General features: G+C 44.3%; 1 protein-coding gene across 5 annotated transcripts; it reads left to right on the top strand.

The window, feature by feature from the left end:
- Positions 1-65: 65 nt before the first annotated feature.
- Positions 66-21,925, top strand: TAF5L (TATA-box binding protein associated factor 5 like). Of its 5 annotated transcripts, none has more exons than XM_082306386.1 (5): positions 66-168; positions 5,098-5,242; positions 10,184-10,288; positions 13,190-13,914; positions 19,936-21,924. In XM_082306386.1, exons 2-5 carry the CDS (start codon positions 5,101-5,103, stop codon positions 20,731-20,733), a joined length of 1,770 nt encoding a protein of 589 aa, XP_082162512.1. In that variant the 5' UTR covers positions 66-168; positions 5,098-5,100; the 3' UTR covers positions 20,734-21,924. The 5 variants fall into 5 exon arrangements, with proteins under 5 accessions (XP_082162512.1, XP_082162515.1, XP_082162514.1 ...); XM_082306389.1 differs by lacking the exon at positions 66-168 and adding an exon at positions 866-963; XM_082306388.1 differs by lacking the exon at positions 66-168 and adding an exon at positions 992-1,226.
- The last annotated feature ends 212 nt before the right edge of the window (positions 21,926-22,137 follow it).

Raw genomic sequence — 22,137 nt, 5'->3', positions numbered from 1 at the left:
GCCCGCGGGCAGCACCGGCCGCGCCAGCGCCACCACCACCACCGGCACCCAGGGGAGGCGGCAGCGGCGGCGCGCCCGCCGGCAGCGCCTGGCGCCGCTGGGCGCAGTGACAGCGCCCCCCCGGCCCCGCCGGCCCCCGCCTCCCGCCGCCGCCGCCTGCGATGCTCAGTGAGTGGCGGGGAGCGGGGAGCGGGGGCCGGCGCGGGGCTGCGGCCGAGGCCCGCGCGGGGCCGGGGCCGGGGCGGGGGAGCGCGGGGGGAGCGGCGCCGGCCGGCGGCGGGAGCGGGCCCGGGCGTCCCGCCGGGCCGCCTCGTGGCGGAGGCCCGCAGGCCCGGCCCGGCCCGGCCCGGCAGGCGGCTCCCGGGAGGCCGGCGGGCCCCGGGGGGGGCCTCGGGCACGGCCGCGGCCCTCGAGGGCAGCCGCGGGGGAGGGCAGGGCCGGGCGCCTGCCCTGCGCCCGGAGGTGGCGGGGTGGGCTCGTCTCGTTGCGGTGGTTTTTTCCCTTGAAAAGTGCGTGGGTTTAATGTGCTGCTGCTGCTCTCGCACCTCTTCCCTTTTCTTTTCCCCCCCTTTTTTTTTTTTGTTTTTAATTCCGATGGGGGAAGACTTTCGCTTTCGCGTCCCTTCCGCGGGCGCCCTTCAGTTCCCCACCCGTGAGCCTTCCCCGGGCGGCGGCGGCGGCGGCCCCAGAGGCGCTGGGGCCGGGCGAGGGGCTCCGCAGCCGGGGCTCCTGGCGCTGGCCCGGGCTCCCGGCGGCGGCGGGGCCGGGTCCGGCAGCCCCGCCCTGCGGAGCCCGGGTCGGGTGGCGGCGGCTGAAGGCGCAAGGTGCCGTGCTGCGGGCGGGGGCGAAGCCTGTCCCGCCGGGGCGGCGCGCAGCAGGGCGAAACGGGCGAACCGCGCTGTCTTCGGGGGGGGGACGGACGGACCCAACGTTGTGGAGTTGGCAAAGCTTAATCCGTGGACGGTGAGCCAAATCTAGGTCCGATGCAAATGGATACAGGCTCTTCTGAAATCACAGCTGTTTCCTCTCCTTCGCCTGCTCCGTAGTCCCTGCTGTCTGCAGCGCTTTCCCTGTTTTGCACCACCGCCGCGCCGAGTCTCCATGTCAACTTGCCGTGTTTACGTCCCCGTTCTTCTGAGCTGCAGCCGCTGTGTGTGTGAAGTCTCTCAGCTCTGGGTTCTGAGCTTCGTATCAGTTTATCCTTACCTGGTTTATTCTGAAACTTTGTAAGTCTTAGGTTAACTTAATGTCACAAAATTAAAAATTAAGTGGTTTAGTATTGTTGGTAGACTCCAAATTTCACCCGTAGTGATAAGAGATGAAAGACGGTACTTCCCTGTCCACAACTGAGGCCTGAGACACAGTTCTCGGTAGAGAATATTCAAAATGTGCTTTTTTGTGGATTGTTTTATTGTTTGGTTTTTTTTTTTTCTTTAAGATTGCTTATCCTTGGTTCTTCTCTGATGCTCACAGGTTTTTCCTCAGTCTGTTGGAAGGAAGAGACTGCTGTCCCACCGTCAGGACAGCGTATTTAAAAGCAGCGTTTCCAACGCTAGTTTTCAAGCTCTTTTTTGTATGTCTGCTGGTAATATTTCAAGGCCGTGGAATCTGCCTAAACCTGTACCTGAGATGTAGCATAGGCAGGAAATTAATTTCCTTGGCCCAATCCTTAGTATACAACTAATTTCCAGCTTTCCTAGGAAAGAGGAACTTGTGATGTGTTTTGTATGATCAGTCTCTCTGGGTTTCTTCAGTGTTTTGGGTTCCTCAAAAAAAAGTTAACCTAATATCCTTTTCTTTTTTTTTTTTTTTTTTTTTGGTGCTCCAGTTTCTGACACCGCAGAAGACACTGCATTGTAGCTGTGCAGACTCCTGATGTGACCTTTCTTCTCTCCTTCCTTATGTATTTTGCTTATCAGTAAAAACAGTTCATGACATTAGTATTTATTGTCCTCTCTGGCTGTCTGAGAAGAACGAGGCAGCTGGGACTTCGGAACAATTGTTTCAAGCTTTCTGCAGGCATGGACAGGGAACACTATTTGCCTTCAGTTTGCTTCATGTTTTGGAGATTATCTTCAGCAATGAGAGCTAGAGTCTTAAAATTGATTGGAGGTTAAAATGGCAGGCTTGTCCTTATTTGCCTTTAAATTCTGTATCATTGACCTGTTGTGAACTGTCTCAGCTTGAACCTAGTTAAAGGCATTTTGGCAGGCTGTCCTTATGTTTATTTTATGATATACACTAATTTTGAGGGCTTGATAAAGAATATTTGTAGGAATGCTGGTTTTGCTCTTCTTGCACTTTTCATGAACGCTTTCCCTGCTCCTGTGACATTGCTCTTCGTCATGCTGGGGGTGAAGTATAAAGGCAAAGTGAACGAAGAAACAAACACCTGAAATGAAAGTAGGGGTGATAGCGTGTCTGATGCCCATGGGTGTTTCTTGGTGCAGATGCGTTTCCTGTAAGGTAGTTCCTGTTCTGTCACCTGGGAGTAGGGACAGAAATCTCCTTGAGATCCACTACTGTGACTGCTGGGAGGAGTATACAAGGTATGTGAAGGGAGCAAGAAACTGCACAGATTGTATAAAGCAGCTGCACATGCCACGTAGTTAATCTTGGCTGAAGAAATTGGGGCTTCCCTGTTATCCCCAAAGCTCTGAAAAAGGTTGGATTTGAATCAGCTGCCAGCGACCGCTCCTTTCCCAGGCCCTTCTCTCTTGCTGCTGAAATGTCCAGTCCTGATGTTAAATTTGAGACTACTGGGTAACCTACTGCTTTTTTTGCTTATCATTTAAAATTTACCATTTTCTCTGTTGGTCACCTGCTCGTTCAGCAGCTTGAAAAGGCTGATCTCAGTGCTTCTCTTGTTTGTCACTGTCACTTCAAAGGATCCTCTGGAGTTCTGCATCTTTCACACACCAGTTTTTGGTTTCTGTGATCCATTATGAGGACTTATCTGTACTTGCCTGCTGTCCCATAATGAATAAGGATTTTCTCATCAAATGTAACCTAGCACAAATTGATCGCGTAACTGAAGCAAAAAAGCATGGGCAAGGATATTTCTAGATGCTTGCTCTTTGAACCACAGACCCAAGGCCGATTTGCAGAGTTTTGACTGGCTAAACCACTTCAGAAACATTTAGTTGAATCTGTTCTGTGCCATTTTGGGAGTCAGTTTCTTTTGGATTATAAGCCAAATACAATAATTTAGATGCAGTCTCTCCAAAATGGTTTCTAGACCTGAAATAAGCATCTATGAGAGCATCTCAAATATAATTAAGTTGCTGGCCAAATCTAAGCTGTAAGGCAGACTGCATGCAGAGGCGTTAGTGTGGACCTGAGCAAATCACCTGTACGTGAGTCCATACTGCTAGCTGGAATGCAGAATGGTAACATAATACATTGCGAAGTTTAGTTAAGGGTGTTTTTTAAGAGGGTGCTAAGATGCTGGTCCATCCCTGTGTCCACCCTTCTTCATGGTCTTTGTTAGAATTCTGTCTTTCCTACAGTTTTGTGCAACAGAAGAAGTGTTATATTTGAGACAGCGTAAGTCTCGGATATAATTTCTTTAATTGCAAGGAAGATGAAAAGGAAGTTTGCTTTTGGAGTGGAAAAAGTTGTGGTTGAAACTCATGATTTTAATGGGTCTATCTGGAAAAGCTTTGAAAACTCCACACCTGTTGATGCCCCTTCCCCACCCTCAACAGTTATTTCACCTGTGAGAACAAATGGAAATCTTTTTAAGGTTTTCACGAAAGCTATGCTTTGGGTTTGCAATTCCACGTATGTGTTTAAAGTTACTTTTGCTGAAACCTTGCATCCCCGTCTGCTTGGAACTTCACAGAGGGCTTATTGTTCTAACAACTGGGATAAGCACTAAAGTGTGCATGGGTATTAGAAAAGGCTCATTTATGATCATATTTTTAAAGCTGTCATTTTGTTAGAAATACGGTTCTTACAAGGGGGGGAAGGGCATCCTTGTCTGTCTCTGAGCAGCTGTGTTTCATCAGATTGAGCTACTCAAACCAGAAAGCATGTGCACTTGTAAAATGTATGCAGGTCATTGGTAGCAGGGCTGTAAGGTGTAGAACTATTTTGAGGCAGGCTTCGCCTATTATTCTGGTACAATAAAACTTACTTAGTTCTGCTTTATTTAAAGCCTTTTAGGTTATCTAAACTTCTCTGTAAAATCGATGGCTATTGCAAAGGCTTGGTGGCAGTCAGGGACAACTCAAAGAGCAAGGGAGCTATTGCATTCATCTTACTGAGGCTCTCTATTACAAGCCAGAGGCTAAAAGCTAGCATTGGGCTCCTTTTGGTTTTGAGATACTACCAAGTGGTGTTTGTGAGGAGGGCTTTTAAAATTTATATAAAGGAAACTTCAACTGATTTTTTTTTTTTTTTTTTTTAACTTTTGTAGGAGGGAAGTCTAGATAAATGGGGGCAGGTGAAAAAGGCAGAAGGCTTTGCTTTTGTTTTAATTTCCCTGTTTTTTTTTCTGGGAACTTACCTGACTGAAGTGCCAGAAGTCTGGCTCTGACCTTTAAGTTCCGGTGATAAGCTGTTGCTTCTTGGACTTCCCAGATAGGTGTCCTATTTAAAGCATTATGTTTCTCAAATTTCCTTCTTTGTATATTAATTTATCATTCCCTTGACTCTTCTGGAATTGTTTTGTTGGTTGGTCAAGCAGAGGAATCAGAAAATGACTGAAGAATACCTGAACTGCTGCTGTAAAAAGGCAAGAAGAAGCTTTCCCTTTTTGTGAGTTATTTTTAACAAAAACAAATGCTTCAGCTCACCGCTGCAGTTTCAGTCCAGAATCCTCAAGAGTATTTTTGATTCCTCCATGAAATTAGTAGAATTAGGCAGCAAAATATCTTCAGGGATCTGATTCAAAGTGTCTAGTTACGCCTTAGTACTGAAAGGCAAATGCCTAACGGTTTTGTTTCATACTTCAGTAATGAAGTTGTTTGACTTCAGCAATGGAAATACTGAGCCGTTTGTCTTCTACCAGTTTTAGTACAGCTATGGTGTATGTTGATCTTGGTGTATACCTACGCAGCAAGAGCCTCATCATCTCTTTTCTTTTCTTTTGAGGTCATGAAACGCGTACGCACAGAACAGATTCAGATGGCAGTGTCCTGCTACCTCAAGCGCCGTCAGTATGTGGACTCGGAAGGTCCCCTAAAACAAGGGCTGAGGCTGTGTCAGACTGCTGAAGAGATGGCAGCTAATCTCACAGGTAATCCTATCATATTTTCCATGCGTGCTTCTTGGCAGAGTTGTGACAAGTGTGAGTATGTATATTGGTAACTACATGAATTTGTCTGCACGTATAGACAGCTCTCCTTTTGAAATAAATAAATTTCCCAGTGTGAAGTTGGCGTGAGTTATGAACTTTTGAAGAATGAAAATGTGGACGGAAGTATTACAAGGCGAGATTCACGGTCAGTGAAACAGCAGGCTGAAATACCCAGTCAGGATAGTGGAAAATGTGTATGTTGTATCCCAAAGAACATGAAGTCTGGTGAGTAGTGGAGCTTTGGGACGGAAGTGAGAAGAACCTAGACGAGGAATTAAGTAGAAGGAGGAAAATCTGTTGTACCTCTGTACTCCAGGAGAACTATGTCATGTGAAATGGAAGTGATACAGGCTGTCTCTTTCTCTGGCCTAGTCAGCTTTCTAGTTGTGAAAGCTCTGCTCTGTCACTTGGAAAAAAAAAAAAAACCTTCAATGGATGAGACAGTTTATCTCCCTACATTTCCCTTTCTCCTCTGTCTTAAAGGCTTCTGAATCCTGTTACACTACCTGCTTTTCAAATCCTGTCTGTGACAGTCTTCACTGTAATTATTGTTATAACAAACTACGCTACTGCTTGAGCATGTACAAATATTGAAAGGGTGCAAGCAATGTGGAGGTTACAAAGATTAAATTTACTTGTAAAAGTAATAGAAAATACCGGGCTGACCTTTGGGTGAAAATGCAAGGAGGAAATATTTTCTGTTGATGAAACTGCATAGATTGTGACAGTGTCCCAGGCTAAGAGTGGTGAAGACCTTAGTTACTTGTGATACAACTTGATTTGATAAAACATTAGCTGCTGTATAACTGTGCCTGTAGCTAGACAAGATTGAATGTCAAAATAGCTCTTTCCACCTCTAGAGTGTTTTGCCATAGTTACAATCCAAAGATGAGTGACTTGTGGGTGAATGTCCAGGCTGACTCTCTCAGGGGCCTGAAGGAAATTGGGTAATGTTTCGTTATGAGAAGTAACTTACATCTTCTTAGTACTTTTCATTTCTGTGCTGTTTTCAGAGTAACTATCGGAAGTTTGTTGCAACTCCCTGAAATAATACTGGGGGAGATGGGGAGGGAATGAAACCAAAGTAAAATGCTGAATTGTTTTTGATGGGAGATTTTACAGGAGAAGTGGGTAGAAAGGTCAGTGTCGAAATGGGATTAGAACGTGGGACCAATCCATACCAGGAGGACACAAGAGTATCTGACGTAGGAGACATGAATTGGATTGCAAGCCCTTGAATTTGCATATGGCATCACGCAGGGAAAAAAAAAAGTTTCAGTACAGAGTGTGAATGAGTGTGTGATTGGGTTTTGTCTTTTTACTAATCCTCCACCAAATGCTATTACTAAATTTCTTATTAGTCGGTATCCTCTTGCCAGTGCACGGGTTTTGTGGCTGGTGATTCAGAACTTAGTCATCAGTTTTCGTTAGAACTGAAAATGGTCTGCTCTTATGTATTCAGCTGCTTACTACTGTTTCTTGTCAAACATGCTCATAGTAAGCTGTCAGTGAGTATGCTGCAGTTCCGTGAATGACTGTCGAAAAAGAAAAACCCAGCTTGTACTTGTTCTGAGAACAGAGGCTGAAAATACTTTCTGCTGCAGTCATCATAGTTTGGCAAACTGAATAAAAACTGACTAGATTCTAAAGCCTGCATTGCTTTATTTCAGGGAAAGCGATCAAATATTTTTGTCTGAAGACGTCTTTGCTTGTTCCTTAAAAAATTCACCTCGCTTTTTCTGTTCAGCTCTTTTCTTCTGTTTGACTTCTAAATTAACCAGCCTGTATAAATGGGAGAGTTGCTTACTTCTGTCTTCAATTCTGTGACTACTTCTTTTACAGTGAAGAGTGTCCTCTCGTTTTGCTTTTAAATAGTTTTGTTTCTCAGTTTTACCTCAGCATTTCTTTTTGACTTCTTCCAGAGTCTCTTCAGTTCAGCCCTTCTGTGTTGCTTGATATACTTGCTCTATCTGTACAGCTCTGTTTTCACAGAATCATGGAACAGCCCAAGCTGGAAGGGACCTCAAAAGATCATCTGGCCCAACCTTTCATGGGAAAGGGAGCCCAGATGAGATTATCTAGCACGCTGTCTGATCGCATCTGCAGTAAAATACAGCACAGAACTCCCTTGTGGCTATCCCGTATTTCTGTACAACACTAGAAGAATATTTGAGGACAGAATGAGTGACCTAAGGAACAGGTTCCTATAATATTGCCCGTAGTATACTATCGACACATAGGACTATCTGAAATAATGTAAAATTATACATCATCACACTCACGTAAAAGAGGAATCAGTAGCTGTGAAACAGCGTTTACAGTAGCCCCTCATTTGTTAGCTGGAAGCAATGCTGCTCATAGCCAACACATGAGACCAGGATGCTGCTGTCCATATCCCTGAGTTCAGAGTGAGTTGCTTTGAATTTGCAGTCAGGTCGCATAGCTGGCTGCAGTTACTGGAAGTGAAGTCAAGGAGCAGGTGTTTCCAGTAGATGTTCTTATGACCACTGGGGAAGGTGGAAAAGAAAGTATGGTAGGTTTATTAATGTATTAGAAGGATATGGCCAGTGTTTTATTTGCACCAGGAGAAAAATACGCCTGAAAATTTCTTCTCTTGTTTTGGAATCAGGTGAGCTCTTGATCCCTTTTGCAGTTCTGGTTGGTGTAAAGTCTTGGGAAGGAAACGAATTAGAATTTGCACTTGTTATAATTGGTATGTAGGGTTCGGTTACCATTTGTTTGATGGGAATAAGCTCTAGCATCATTACTGGAACAGTAGGGCATAGTGATTGCCCAGTCAGACTGCACCAGGATAGGTAGCCAGAGATGATGTTCCTCTTTCTGAAGCATGAAGTACATCTTAATTTTGGAATTAAGTTGCTTATACAGAGAACGTTAAATACGTGGCATGGAGGGAGCACTTCATAAAGCCAAGGACCGTAATTTGTGCTTGCATGGCACGAGCAAGGTGGCAAGTCATTCCTGTTCCTGCTGAAGCGAGGCCACCAGAACTCTGTGAAGAGTTGACCCTCATATGTAACCCTGTGGCACAGCATAAAAGACAGGCCCTTGTATGTCTGGTTTTCTTTGCTTTTACAATGAGTAGTATGTGTGACATTGAAAACTGCCGCTAACACTAAACATTTTTGAGTTACTGCATGTGTGTGCATGCAGTTTACTTTCTTATGCTGAATATTGACTATCTAAAATTTTAAGTTGGAATAGCAGAGTTTTTTACGTTAGCCGTTAAGTAATACCAGTATGTGAGCCTGGAGTTCTTACCAGCTTTGAGTTTCTGAAGCAGGCAGGCTGTAGAAAGTGCAGTGTATCTGTACTTTCAACAGGTTATATTTGTTTGTTTTGAAACTGATTTGAGTGAAGGTAGGGTATTGGTGCTGGAATCTGTATTTGTTTTTTTCCCATGAGAGGATGGTAAGCACAGCGCAGTGCTCTGTTTCCAAAGCTGAATTCAGCTTGCCCTGGAGAGTTGGTAAACATACCTCCTGTATTTCCATAAGCTCCGGGAAAATAGACCTGTGTCTTACCAGAGGGAGGGGAGAATAGTGACAGGCTGCCTGTACACCATGTGCTGATCTCTTTCTAATTAGAAGCATTGAGAGGAGCTGGAGGCTGGCCTATCTCTCTTTAGCATGTGAAAATTTGATGATGTTGTTTATAGACTTCCAGGGCTGTCGGAGTTGTGCCTCTGTGCGCGAGCCAAATGCTGGAACAAAAAGTGATCAATCAGGACTAGGAAGGCAGAGAGAGGGGATGGAAAGTGGTGGGGGGCAGGGGAGACTGAAAGAAGCTGAAGGAGTTGAAAGTGAGAGTAAGAAAAATAGGTTTTGTGGAGGGGAAAACAGTTAGGAATTAAAAAAAGATTAGGAAAGGAAAATGGAGTGAAACTGCTTGCCCTGTTGTGCTTTTCTTAGAAGAGCAAATGAATTAACATATTAGTTAAAATTTAGAAATGTAAATTTTGTAACTTGTGTTTGTAATCACTGGTATTTATATATGCTTAGGGTATGTTGGTGGGTGTCTGTAAACTTGCACGAAGTCCCCTGTCAAATGAGGGGTTAGCAGAAGAGCAAAGGTTGGGTGCCAGAGAAAGAAAAGCCAGTTACCTTTCTAAATAGTTCAGAACCACTTTTACCAGAGTTGATACTGGTTCTGAAAATCAGTTTAACACCGTCTTAGGAGACTGTAACGACTGGGTTTGCGGTCAGATACCAGCTGCCCTTTAACCTAAAATCCTCAGCAAGCAGGAGACATTTTGATTAAAAACTAGTGTTTGCTTAGAGATTCAGTGTGTTTCCACCACCACCTCAGGGAGACTAGCAAATGATAATGATTATAATTTGTAGTAAATGATAATGACTGGGGCAAGGAATTTGAGACTCTGAAGTAGTGTCGCTGCAGACCCTTTGTCCGTGATGGGTGGTGGGTCCCACTGAAAAAGAAATTTTGTTTTGGAGGAAGTTGTAGATTCATTTCCTCATCTTTTCTGAGTGCAAAATAGTAAAACTGCTGAGTATCTTGTAAAAGTGTGAAGGGATCTGTGACGGTGTTACTTGTGAGTTTCTTGGGAACTTCAGATTGTATTTGAAAATGTAAAAATCTGTTCTGGGCGGAGCAGGTGAGTTGCTGAGCTTGCGGGGGGGGTTGTGTGTTAAGCTTTCAGTATATTTTCTCATTCATGATCTGTCTAGGTTGTTAATGCCATGTTTAGATGCTTTGGACTACGTCATCCCTGGACAGTTTGAAAAATGAAATGTCATCCTGGTGGCTGCATTACCTTGGATTTTATGAGAAGCTTTGCTTCCAGACATACATGCAAAACTCCTTAAATCCTTACTTAATTTTACTTATTTTATTTCACAGTCCAATCTGAATCTGGTTGTGCCAACGTTGTGTCTGCAGCTCCCTGCCTGGCGGAGCCACAGCAATATGAAGTACAATTTGGACGATTACGCAATTTTCTCACAGGTAAATATCAGGAAGCCAGGAAGAGGAAAGTAGCAGATTTTTTTGTCATTTCAATTAGTAAAGGACAGTATAATAAAATTAAAAATCATGTCTCTAACAATTTTTCAATTTCTAGTTTTGAGATTTCAATTACTACAATTAGAAATATTTAATTTTTCTTTTTCTTTCCTTTTTTTTTTTGGTTGCCCGAGTGCTGAGTACCTTTGACTTTTGTAGATAGCTGTCTGTTTGCCCTTTCTTGTTCAGACATTTGGGCTTTGTATATGTGTAGATCTTCTAGACAACATTATACATGTACAGGGCAAGAAGGAAGATTCAAGTCTTACGTGAAAGGCAGGTAACTCAGAAATGAACGTAGTTCTTTGCTGTCTTCTAGGTTAGGGGTTTTAATTTTATTCATAATTGGCTGCTTTTTATGATGGTCTAGATTTTTAAGGCGGAACTTGTTCCCTTAAATTTACCTGTACTGGCTTTGAGACTGGAGGTATGTGACAGAAAGGAAAAAAATTCTCATTCTGTAGTGTGATGCAGAAGACAATAATGATTTTTTTTATTTATTTAAAAAAGGAAAAAAAAAAAAGGACTTCTGGGAATGTCCTTAGTTCTTCTATGAGTCCCAAATACAGGAAGAAGAAAGCAGATAGGATTTTTAGATAACAGTACCAAGGAAAGTGAGGTTGCCACTCCTCCCACCTTTGGGCACATCTACATTTGTCCGGTGTAGGAATTTGATGCCAGTGTGCATAACACTAGGATTAATATTCCTGATAGTTGTTAAAGGGAAAGGGAGGGAGGCAGGCAGGAAGACAGAGGTGGAAAAGAGTGCCTTGGTCTTAGGCTTGCCACCTAGAGCAGTCCAACACCACTGCACTCTAGTATTGGGGGTAAATTTGTGTGGTTTAATAGATTTTTGAGAAGTATGACTGCTCTGTGTTCAGTGGCTTAAGTATTGCTTGGGCAAGTGCTAGGCATGGTTTTGGTGTTCATGTCGACTGCATCTTTTTTTCGTCCCCCTTGCTCAGTTTTGATTTCTTACTCCCTTGCAGAAACAGAAGCAGTTCATGTGTGTAACTTGCCAGCCATCCACAAGGCACAGCAGGACACTTCCCATTCCTGTGATGCCTGCCTCCAGGGGCGCTGAGGAGTGGGCAGGGCCTAGGACCACTGAATAATTGAGGAATTACTCTAGAGATCTCTAGTTCAACCTGCTGCTCAAAGCAGGGCAAGGTCACAGTTTGATCAGGTTGCTCAGGTCCTTGTCCAGCCAGGTTTTGAAAATCAAAAAGTGTGGAGATGGCACTACCTACAGCTCTGGGTCCCAGCTGCAGGGCTGAGCGATTTGGTGAGAATTTCCCTTGCAGCAGCTTGCCTGTTGTCCTTTCACTGAGCACCTCTGAGAAGAGGCTGGCTTCTTTTCCTCCATAATGTCCAACTGGGTACTGAAGGCAGCAGCTAGATACCCCCTTAATCTTCTCCAGGCCAGACAAACCCAGCTTCCGTAACCTCTCTCCATGTGTTCGTGGGGAACATTTTCTTTGTTTCTGTCTCTGCCAACTTCCCATCTCTTCCCTTTTTCCCCCACTGTAGTGTAAGAACATTCCCCTTGTTGCATTTCTGGACTAGAGCGCTTGCAGAGAAAGGAGCAGCTGCTAGCAGCTTACTGCTTTTACTACATACAGACCACTGGTTTCACTGGGTTTGGCCCAGTTTCAGTGGGACAGAAAGGAGAATGACGCCTAAGTATGCAAATACCGTATGTATATACTGCACACCACACACACACGCTGTAGTCACTCATATAGAAATGGGAGAGAGGCACAGCATGGACCGGAGAAAGTCTGGACAGGTGCTCAACAGGAGAGGAAAAATAACCTAGTGGAAAAGGGAAAAAAGAGTGTGCATTGGTGAGTGACAGGAGGGAAGAACAAGCTGAAAAGAAGCAATGCTGTTTGAAGATCAGCAATGCTGTTTGGGGATCAGCAATGCCTATTTTGTTCCAGTAATTTGGACCATTTGGGCCTCCAGTAACTCATTGTTGTGGCCCTGTGCGCTACCATGGTGTTCTGCTGCAGGGCTCCGCTCCTTACTGCTCCCTGCAGCTGGCTGAACGTGGCGGGGAAGCAGCCCCAAGAAGCTGGTGAAGGAGGGGTGGAGCTGTTCCACAGATTAGTCTCGGCAAGGTACAGGACAGCCTAATCGGGAGTTTGTTACACTGTGTACTAGGAATTACTGCTGGGATTTGCCTTGGCAGAGAGGGGGGGGGAGAGAGAGAGAGAGAGAGAGAGAAAGCATGCATATGAGCCGGCACAGAAATAAAAAAAGAGCACAGCATATTGCAGTACGTTTTGGAAACTGTAGCTTCCTTTTCCCTGGAGACAAATCAGTTCCATCTGAAGCACCACATGCAAGTTTTGTTGAAGCTGAGAGGAAAAAAAGTCACCAGAGATCAGGCCCGGCACAAGCTAGGTAAATAATTTTGACTTAAACACGTTAAATACTATTTTAAATATAATGAGTGAATTTTAAAGGTCATTTATTGCAATAAACAGAGGGCATAGTTTTTCTTTTTAAATACATAGGGGAAAGATTCAGCTGTCATGTAGTTTGAGGTGGTATTTTAATAGCTGGCCCACACCTAAAAAGGGTTTTGAAATCTCTGCGTTTTATTCTGACAGCATACCTCACTGACTTGAAAACCTCTCTTTGGATCTGTAACAGGTACTGTGTATCCCCTTTTGGTGACAGAAGAGGTTCATTTAGATGCACCAACAAAAGTCTCCTCTTGCTTGCTCTCTGATGCCACTGTCAAGGCTTTTTGCAGTAGTTGTCCTTGCTCTGTTTTACTCCCAGTAGAAAGTGGATTGAGAAATCATTCAAAGTTTGTTGCTGTTTTTTATGTAGATTCAGATTCTCAGCACAGCCATGAAGTGATGCCTCTTCTGTATCCCCTCTTCGTCTACCTCCATCTGAACATGGTCCAGAATGGCCTAAAAAGCACAGTGGACAGTTTTTACAGCCGCTTCCATGGCATGTTCTTGCAGAATGCCAGCCAGAAGGATATCATTGAGCAGTTGCAGACAACCATGACTATTCAAGATATCCTGTCCAACTTGAAGCTCCGGGCTTTTCTGGACAACAAATACGTCATCCGTCTTCAAGAGGACAGCTACAACTACCTTCTTCGCTACCTCCAAAGTGACAACAACAACGCCCTGTGCAAAGTCCTGACCTTGCACATTCACCTGGATGTGCAGCCCGCCAAGAGGACCGACTACCAGCTCTACGCTGGTGGGAGCTCCTCTCGCAACGAAAGCAATGGCCTGGAACCCAGCGACGTGCCGGCTTCCATTCTGCAGAACGAGGCAGCGCTGGATTTACTGCAGGACAGCATTAAACGTGTCAAGGACGGGCCCCCTTCCTTAACGACCATCTGTTTCTATGCCTTCTATAACACGGAGCAGTTGCTGAACACTGCAGAGATTTCACCAAATAGCAAGCTGCTCGCTGCTGGGTTCGATAATTCGTGTGTGAAGCTGTGGAGCCTGCGTTCCAGGAAGTTAAAATCTGAGCCCCACCTTGTTGATGTGTCCCGCATTCGCCTGGCTTGTGACATCTTGGATGAGGAGGTCTGGATACCCTTTTTTTCCCTCTCTCCTACCCTTTCTGCCGAGGTATTTTGTGGAGTATCTAGTAATGTCTTAGGGGACTGGGAGGCTGTTCCACGACCTGCCTGCCTTCATGCACAGATTTTATAGCCTACCCTCGTCCTTGTTCTTTCCTGCAGTGGTTATAAATGCTGCACTGAGGTGCAATGAGTTTGTGCTCGGGTCATAGTTTGTTAGTCCTAGGTGCTGATCTCCTCCAGCTGTCCTTGAACAGATGACAGTACACAAGCAGCCTGGTATGGACAGGTGACTAGAGAGGCTCCCTTCTCTGAGGAGCATGGAGCCTTCTTATGGATGGGAAGAGGAAACAAGGAGATGTGGGCAGTAAAAACACACTGTGGTGAATGAAAACTAGAAGAAAAACAGCTCAGAACAACCAGTCAGAGGGGTAGAGAGAAGGGGAGAAACGCAGGAAGAGGAAAATAAAGACAAAGTAAGGAAGGAGCCAAAGGAGGCTGGTCTGAGGCCTCAGGAAGAAGGAGGGATGTCTAAGTGCAAAACTGTATTTAAGGAATCACCTTAACCAGAGGTGAAGAGTTAGCATGGAAGAATGATGCAAATGTCTCTGTTAAGGAATCTACAGTGTAGAAACTGCAGAGACTTCCCACTCTGGAGTGCTGGAGACAAGGACAGGGATGTGTGTGTGCCTTCACATGCCAGGCTAGATAGCATCTTCTAGTTTACTCTTTTTTTTTGCCTTCTAGTCATGCCCTTCCTCTGCTCTCACCACAGCTGCCCAGGTAGCATCTTATATCTGGTTAGAGATCAGAATTTGTGACTCTTCCTTTGTTTAATCACTACCCTCTTGGGGGGGGGGAAGAAAAAGCCTCATTTGTTCTTGTGTTGAGTGTTTAGCAGGAGAAACATCCTTTTTTCCACTGTTTTTTTCCTTCCTCTCATAAAAAATACCTAGTGGCAGGGTTCTGTTTATTTTGGAAGAGTGCAGAGAGCTTGCTGTATGCAGGGATCTATGCTTGGGGATTGCTTTGTTAGTCAGTTTGAGAACTAGAGGCAGGCATTCAGGTGAGATAGCACAAGGGCATGCTCACCGCTTCCCAGGTTAACCCTTTCTGCAGAGTGAGCAGGTAAGTGGGTCAGACTAGCCCAAGATGGAGCTATGGACTTTTTCATTATAAGCTGCAAGAGTTCATAGGACACGTGACTTGTGTGTATTGCCTGTCATGGAAACCAAATGTCAATAACCTGTGACAGAGGAGAATTTCTCTGCTAATCAGCAAGTCACCTCCTTTGGCTCCAGACTACAGAAAAGTGAGATATTGTGAGGTTATCAGGAGTGTGTATTAGCTTTTTTTGGCACGTAGGCACATACTTGTGTATTGTACATGTCTTATGAAGTGGCTGTGGAAGCTTGAGTACAAATGGCTCTCATTGGCTATTTAATATTTTGTGTGTCCTGCAGTATTTATGCACAGGTCTAAAACCAAAAACTGATCAAAGGCCAGCACAGATCAAAGTCGTCATTGCCCTGAATAACTTCACCACTGACAAAAAAATAGTGACCTGACCAGGAGTTCAAAGTTAAGGGGGGATTACCAGCCTGAATGCACTTCTGGTTACGTGTCCCAAATGTAAACAAAAGCCTATTGACTACAAAGGAAATAAATTCCAGTATCTGGGAGTCCTAAGTGAAAATACACAGGCACCCATGGGGTTGCAGGTGGGAACAGACCAGCACCCGCTTGGGTGCCATGGGAGTAGAAGTCACAGATACTAAGACAGACCAAACAAGACGGCCCTGACCGGGCTGCAGTCATCGGTAATGCAGCTCAGCGTGAACAGGGGCTGTGTTTCAGACCGTCACTGCAGTATGATAAGCAACAATTCACAGTGATAAATCTGATGAAAACTTTGTCAAAGAACAAGAATCCTGAATGTGCTTTGACATTACCTCACTGAGTTCTGTAGAATAACTTGTGAGGATGTTAAACTTGGCTGGGTTTTGTAAGGTTTCTAAATTTTGTTTGTTTTGGTTGATTTCTGTATGGTGTAATTAGCTTTGCATACTGTATTGAAATAGTAGTGCCTGAAATAATTAATCTTCAGCTTGGTTTCTGATTTGCTGCAAGCGAATAGGTCCTCCTGTTTATGAAGACACAGAAGTCTAAAACTGCTAGTTTTGGTGGATCTTGTTCAGGGTGGCACTAAAACTACACTATTGGGTTTATTAACTCTTTTTGTGTGTGTGTGTATATATATATATATATAAAAAAAAATGAGGTTGAAACTTGGCAAAAGTGTTAGAGAATGACATTTTTTTCCTAGTCCCTGTAAAGCCTTTGTGTCAGTAAGGTCAAAGTCGTCTACTAGGTGCAGTTTTAGTAAATTCTGCTCAGTGTGATGCCCCAGTGCACTTCACCAGTATTGTCTTGCTTGTTGGAAACAGGGAGAGGCTTACTATTTTGGGATAAAGTAATTCCATTTTCTTTATAGTAGCATCTCACACATGCCACTTCATAGTCTCTCGTACTTAAGGTCCAGGGTAAAAATGCAGTTACGCAGCTGTGCAAATGGATGTATTGTTTGTCTCTTTGCAATTTTGCCATGCTCATCACTGGTACTACATAAATCAACAACAGAAAATAATAGCCTCCATTCCAAGCCACAGGAGTGGCAGCCTTTAAATCCTGTAAAGACTAAGACTTGACCCCATTCAGCTCTGCTTCTAAGATTCTGCTTTTAAGTGGCAGTGGTCCTTCCAAGTGGTAGTGAGCGGGGATGATGCTGACTTCTTGGTGGATGGCAGATGAGAGGGAATTCTGGAAGGAGCAGTAAGAAATGTCCTGCAAAGAGAGCCATAGTATCTACTCCCTCATCTTTCCCTGCTAAGAGATCCCTAGAGTAGGCAGGTAAGATATCTTCCCTATTGACATCTTAAGAGCACTGCAGGATGAAAGAGATGATGGCACCTAAGGAAACCTGTTATTAGTTAAGAGGGGGGAAAAAAAGGGGTGGGGTGGGGCAGGGTGAGATGGTTTTTTTGCTTTTTTTTTTTTTTAGGTTATCGTTGTTGTTTTTTGAGGCTCACTCATTCCCTTGTGGCTTATGCTGAATGGAAGATCAAGGTGATTTTTGTCAGCTAGATAATATTTGCTGCTCACAAGGTTAAATGCATCGGCAGTAAATTTTTCTGGGTCCAGATGACTGTCATGCAAAAGCCATTACTGATATAAGTAATAGCTGAGGAGTTGGGCAATCTGTCCATAGGTGTATCAGTTGGAAGGTGTCCTGTGTAACAAAACATGCCAGCGTTTTTGTTCTTTTCGGTTTCTTCATAATATAATTTTTGGGAGTCTTGTACTTACTCAGGAAGATTTCCTCTTTGCTGTTGAAGAGTAATTTTTTTTTTTTTTAGCTCATTTTAGTAGTGTTGGTAGCTTTTCCAATTCTATCCTATTGCTTAAAATCTGTTTTGGTAGTAGTTCTTTTCAAAATGGAGAGTATAAATAATAAAAGGTAGCTTTTAGTGTGTGTGTAGGTTATTGATTAAAATAGGCTTATGTAACTTAATTTCTTGTCCATTCCAAGGAAATACAAATCGTTCATGCTAACCTGCAGCAGCAACCACTTCAGAAGGAGTTAATGGATATCTGGGTAGTGCCCAGTGGTATGTTATATTCAGGAAGCATATTCAGTGTATGAAATTGGAATCCTGAAAAAAATATTATAAAGAGGGACTCCCTGCCTCCCTGTTGATTTATAACACAGGTTGCAACCTTTCTATAACTGCTTTAAATGCTCACCTACATGGTAGGTGGGATGCAAGGAAGAGTGTGCTTGATCTGACAAAGAAATGATGCTTGGCTCTGCAAGGCAGTAATTTAGTGGCTGCACTTCCAGCTGCTTTGTTAGTCTGGTCAGCAGACTAACTTGGATAGGGAGGAAACGGAAAATGTAGTCACTCAGAAGCATTACAGGTATACCGTTTTCGGTGAGCTATAACAGCAGTGTGCAGTTGTTACACTAAGTGGCTGTCAAACAGAAGTCAAAGATAAGATTTGCTACCTATGACCATATAGGAGTGTGGTTTTGAATGCCGCAGAAGGCGTTGTCAAATAAGCTGCTACTGTAATACAAGAGAAGAAGAGTAGGTGCTTGTAAGAGAGAAAGGGTATGTGCTTGCAGACAGCCCAAGTAGCCCTATGTGAATTTAAAGGCATAAAATAAGTACCTGGACTTGCAGAATTTACAGAAACTATAGTACAATATAGGTAACTTGAGTGGGCTTCCACTGGTAACTTGTCACAAATCTTATGGTCATAATTAAATAGTATAAAATGCTGCAGGTATCAGCCTCTCTCCTTTAATGTAGTAACATAGCCAAGAGATGCTGTGGATTCCAGTAAGCAATGCTCTATCTGAGGTAGAAAAAGCGATTTGAATAAGAATGGGGCTTTGCATGCTACAGCCTGCAATTTCTTTCTGCCTCACCTCCATAGTAGAGATGAAGTTGGCTCCCAGCCACATCATAAAACTCCCGTGGGCACTGACTACTCTGAAGAGAATTAGCATTGCTAAACACGGCTTGCTGCCTACCACTAAACATGCAGCTGAGATGGAGAAAGGCAGCGAGCTAGCTAAGCCAGGGTTTGCTCACCGCCGCTGTGAGATTTGAAGCCACTGGAGGAGAAGGGCTTTCAGGACTATGGCTAAGTCTGAAGCAAAACTGTTCGTGGGCCCTGAGGTCAGAGGGACGGGGGATGTCGTGTCAGCCAAGAGAGCTGCTCACGACGCGCTGACTCTGCTGGTCGGCAGCAGTCCGGCAGCCCTGGGGAGCTGGGTTTCCTCTCAGGGCAGGAAGGGCTCCTTCGGCAGGAAACGGGCCCGTTGGCGATGATGAAAGTTAAAGGGGCTGCTCACAAACAAAAGGGCGTTGTGTCGAATGTGATGTGCAGAGACTGTCCGTGGATGAGCATTACTGTTTCAGTACTGAGGAAGAGTGCCTGCCTGACAGCCCTGAGGAGGGGTGGTCTTGAGCTACTGCACCGGTGCACCCCAAGCCATGGTTATCCTGCACTCTGTTGGCGAGACCACCGCTTGTCAGGCAAGGACACTCTTGAGTTGAGATTTGTTGAAACTTGTGCAGTCTGTAGCCTTTGAGTGTCGAGAGGTGCTACCTGAATAGACTTTCAGAGACTCTTACCCTCCATTGGGAGATTCCTTCAGCACAGCTCACTGAAGTCTTTAAATGTGAAAGCCTTTACTTGTTGACTATCTGGTATTGAATTGGAGAATTACAGGATAAAAAGGTTTCCAGTGTCATCCTTTTTGTGATTATTCATCTTCTCTTACCCCAAAATAGATCATTTGACCTAAATAAGCTGCATATATTTGCTGTTCTTGAAGGGTGAGGATATAAAAGCATCCTGATAAAGCTTGCATGGAGAAAAATGGCCTTGCTGGGTTTCTGTTCACGTGTGGGGCTAAGAAGGAATGTCCAGCAGACAGCTTGTCAAATATGCTTTGTCTTTCCAACTCCTGCCTTTTGTTTAAGACATCTGTGTTTCTTTTTCTCTACTGTGAGATTCACTTCTAATAATGACCACACCAAAACAGCAGATGCCAAGATCTGCTCCAACATCTTAGCCAGAAGCTTAGTAGAGAGCGGACAGGGAATAAGCATATGTTTTTTAGCAAGTGGAAAAATGTCATAAAATACTTTTTTTTTTTTTTTCCCCCTATTTGCGTACAGTCCCAGGTTAAGGTGCCTTCTGGAGTGAGCATGAGGCTACCCAAAATGAAGATAAAATCTTTATATAAAGTCTTATCTCGCCATCTCTTTCAGCATTAACTTAGATGCAGCAAATGCGCTAGCGATGTTTGTGTCTGACTTGCACAAAATGCCACATCTAAAATAACTTCTTCTGTATTAACACCCGCCTATTTTCCTCATGGCAGTTCCTGTATTTGTTGAACAGATAAACATGCTTTCTTTTTTTGTTTCTCTTTCTCCTCCCCGACCAGGAGGAAGAGGATGACAGTGCAGGCACAGAAATGAAGATCCTGAGAGGACACTGTGGACCTGTGTATAGCACGAGGTTCCTTTCAGACAGTTCGGGACTCTTATCTTGTTCTGAGGACATGTCCATCAGATACTGGGACCTCGGAAGTTTTACAAACACTGTGTTGTACCAAGGACATGCCTATCCTGTTTGGGATTTGGATATTAGCCCATGCAGCCTGTACTTTGCCAGTGGTTCCCACGATCGCACTGCAAGGCTCTGGTCATTTGATCGGACGTATCCACTGCGAATATACGCAGGCCATTTGGCGGACGTAGACTGTGTCAAGTTCCACCCCAATTCCAACTACTTAGCGACGGGCTCCATGGACAAAACTGTGCGCTTGTGGAGCACTCAGCAAGGCAACTCAGTGCGTCTTTTCACCGGGCACCGTGGCCCCGTGCTAGCGCTTGCGTTTTCTCCCAATGGTAAGTACCTGGCATCAGCAGGTGAAGACCAGCGGCTAAAGCTGTGGGACTTGGCGTCAGGAACTCTTTACAAAGAACTGAGGGGGCACACGGACAACATAACCAGCCTTACTTTTAGCCCCGACAGTAGTTTAATTGCTTCAGCATCGATGGACAATTCAGTCCGGGTCTGGGACATTCGGAACACTTACTGCAACGCCCCTGCAGATGGGTCTTCCAGTGAACTGGTTGGTGTATATACCGGACAAATGAATAATGTACTGAGCGTACAGTTTATGGCCTGTAATCTTCTTCTAGTGACTGGAATTGCACAAGAAAATCAGGAACATTAATTTTTCTTTTCTTAGGGAAGTGGGTGGGTGTATTGAATGCCAGAGTCCATTGCAAGCTGAGATTACTGACTGTGAAACACTTTTCTTCCTCTGCCCCCTTGAAAGGCATGGTGAGAGTGATGCAAATGCTTTAAAACATCTTGCCCACAAAAAGGCCTGTGCTGTTGAACGTAATAAGGAAAAAAGGAGGAGTGATGAAAATACGTATACTTTCTAATCTTGTACTTGTAGGGATGGGGAAAAGGGGAGGAAATCCAGTAGCTTGGGGAAACCGAAAGCCCGGTCCAGACAAGTGAAACTGCCAACCAGATAAGCTGCTGACCTGCACTTAAATATCCTGTATTGATCGATGGGCACATCTTACCTACTGTTAACTGAGGCTTGAGTGTGTGGAGAACTACTGGCCCAGTGTTTTTTGTTTTGTTTTGCTTTTGTTTTCCTGGTATTGCAGAGGACCAGCATTTTAAGACCCTTCTATTAAAAGAACATTATGTATTTTCTACAGTGATAGTGGTCCTAAATATTACAGCTCCCTATAGCACTTCTGGAGTATTTTGGACTAGCTAAGTAGAAAATACCATCTTTCTTTTTAGTAAGGGGATGGAAATCTGACCTCAGTTGGGGCCCATCTCTGCATTGTCGTTTGGGTTTGGTTCCTGGTACTAGCTGTGATATTTGTATTTATGTTCCATTAATTAGGAATCTTTCTGAATCTGGTTGCACTGTGTTTTGAGGATGGGAGGACAGTGGGGGTAGAGCGGTGGCTTTAAGGGTAATAAACGACTTGCCTTGTCTGGGGGGAGGGCACAATAGAACTGAAGCGACTGAGTTTGGACTCTTCATGGAAACAGGGCATGTCAATCCACCACTGCACCTCACAGAAATATTTCCGTAAATGGAAGTTGGCAGTCTAGGGAGAGGGGGACAGGGAGAGAGAGACACACAAAGTGACATGGGAAAAAATAGTATTACTAAATTATTGTGCGTACACAGAGGCAGCTCTGCCAGTGTTGGATTTTTCTCAAAATGTTGCAATATCAGTTTCATGAACACTTTGTGAGATAAATCATCAGCATTTACAACAAGGATCTGCGGAAAAAGCACGTTCTAGTTTGTCATTTGGAGAGATTAAATATTTCTGCTTTCTGGAAAGAGTTATTTTGTATTTTGTTTTCTATTAAAAGCATTTAGTTTAAAAAAAAATAAAAAATGGTTTGGTCCCTTTCTGGGAAACTTGCTCTGACTTGCATGGAAAGGAGAGGGCAGGAGCTTGCTTCCCCTACACTGCTTCAGCCAGAGCCTGCTTGGCACTTGGAGGCTGAATCTGGTGGTCTCGCTCACTTGGTGCATGCTGGTTTGGTATCCCCCTACTTGCTTTCCACAGAGCTGACTTGACAGGTCATG

The sequence above is a fragment of the Platalea leucorodia genome (genome assembly GCF_965183815.1).
Source record: "Platalea leucorodia genome assembly, chromosome: 3".
In the NCBI taxonomy this organism is placed as follows: Eukaryota; Metazoa; Chordata; class Aves; order Pelecaniformes; family Threskiornithidae; genus Platalea; species Platalea leucorodia.
This window is presented reverse-complemented; position numbering and strand designations above follow the sequence as displayed.

Excerpts from the sequence above, each read along its gene's own strand:
- TAF5L (XM_082306386.1), top strand. The coding sequence starts at position 5,101 with ATGAAACGCGTACGCACAGAACAGATTCAGATGGCAGTGTCCTGCTAC. Across the intron at positions 5,243-10,183 it reads GATGGCAGCTAATCTCACAG|TCCAATCTGAATCTGGTTGT; the intron begins GTAATCCTATCA and ends TTTATTTCACAG. Across the intron at positions 13,915-19,935 it reads GTGACATCTTGGATGAGGAG|GAGGAAGAGGATGACAGTGC; the intron begins GTCTGGATACCC and ends CTCCCCGACCAG.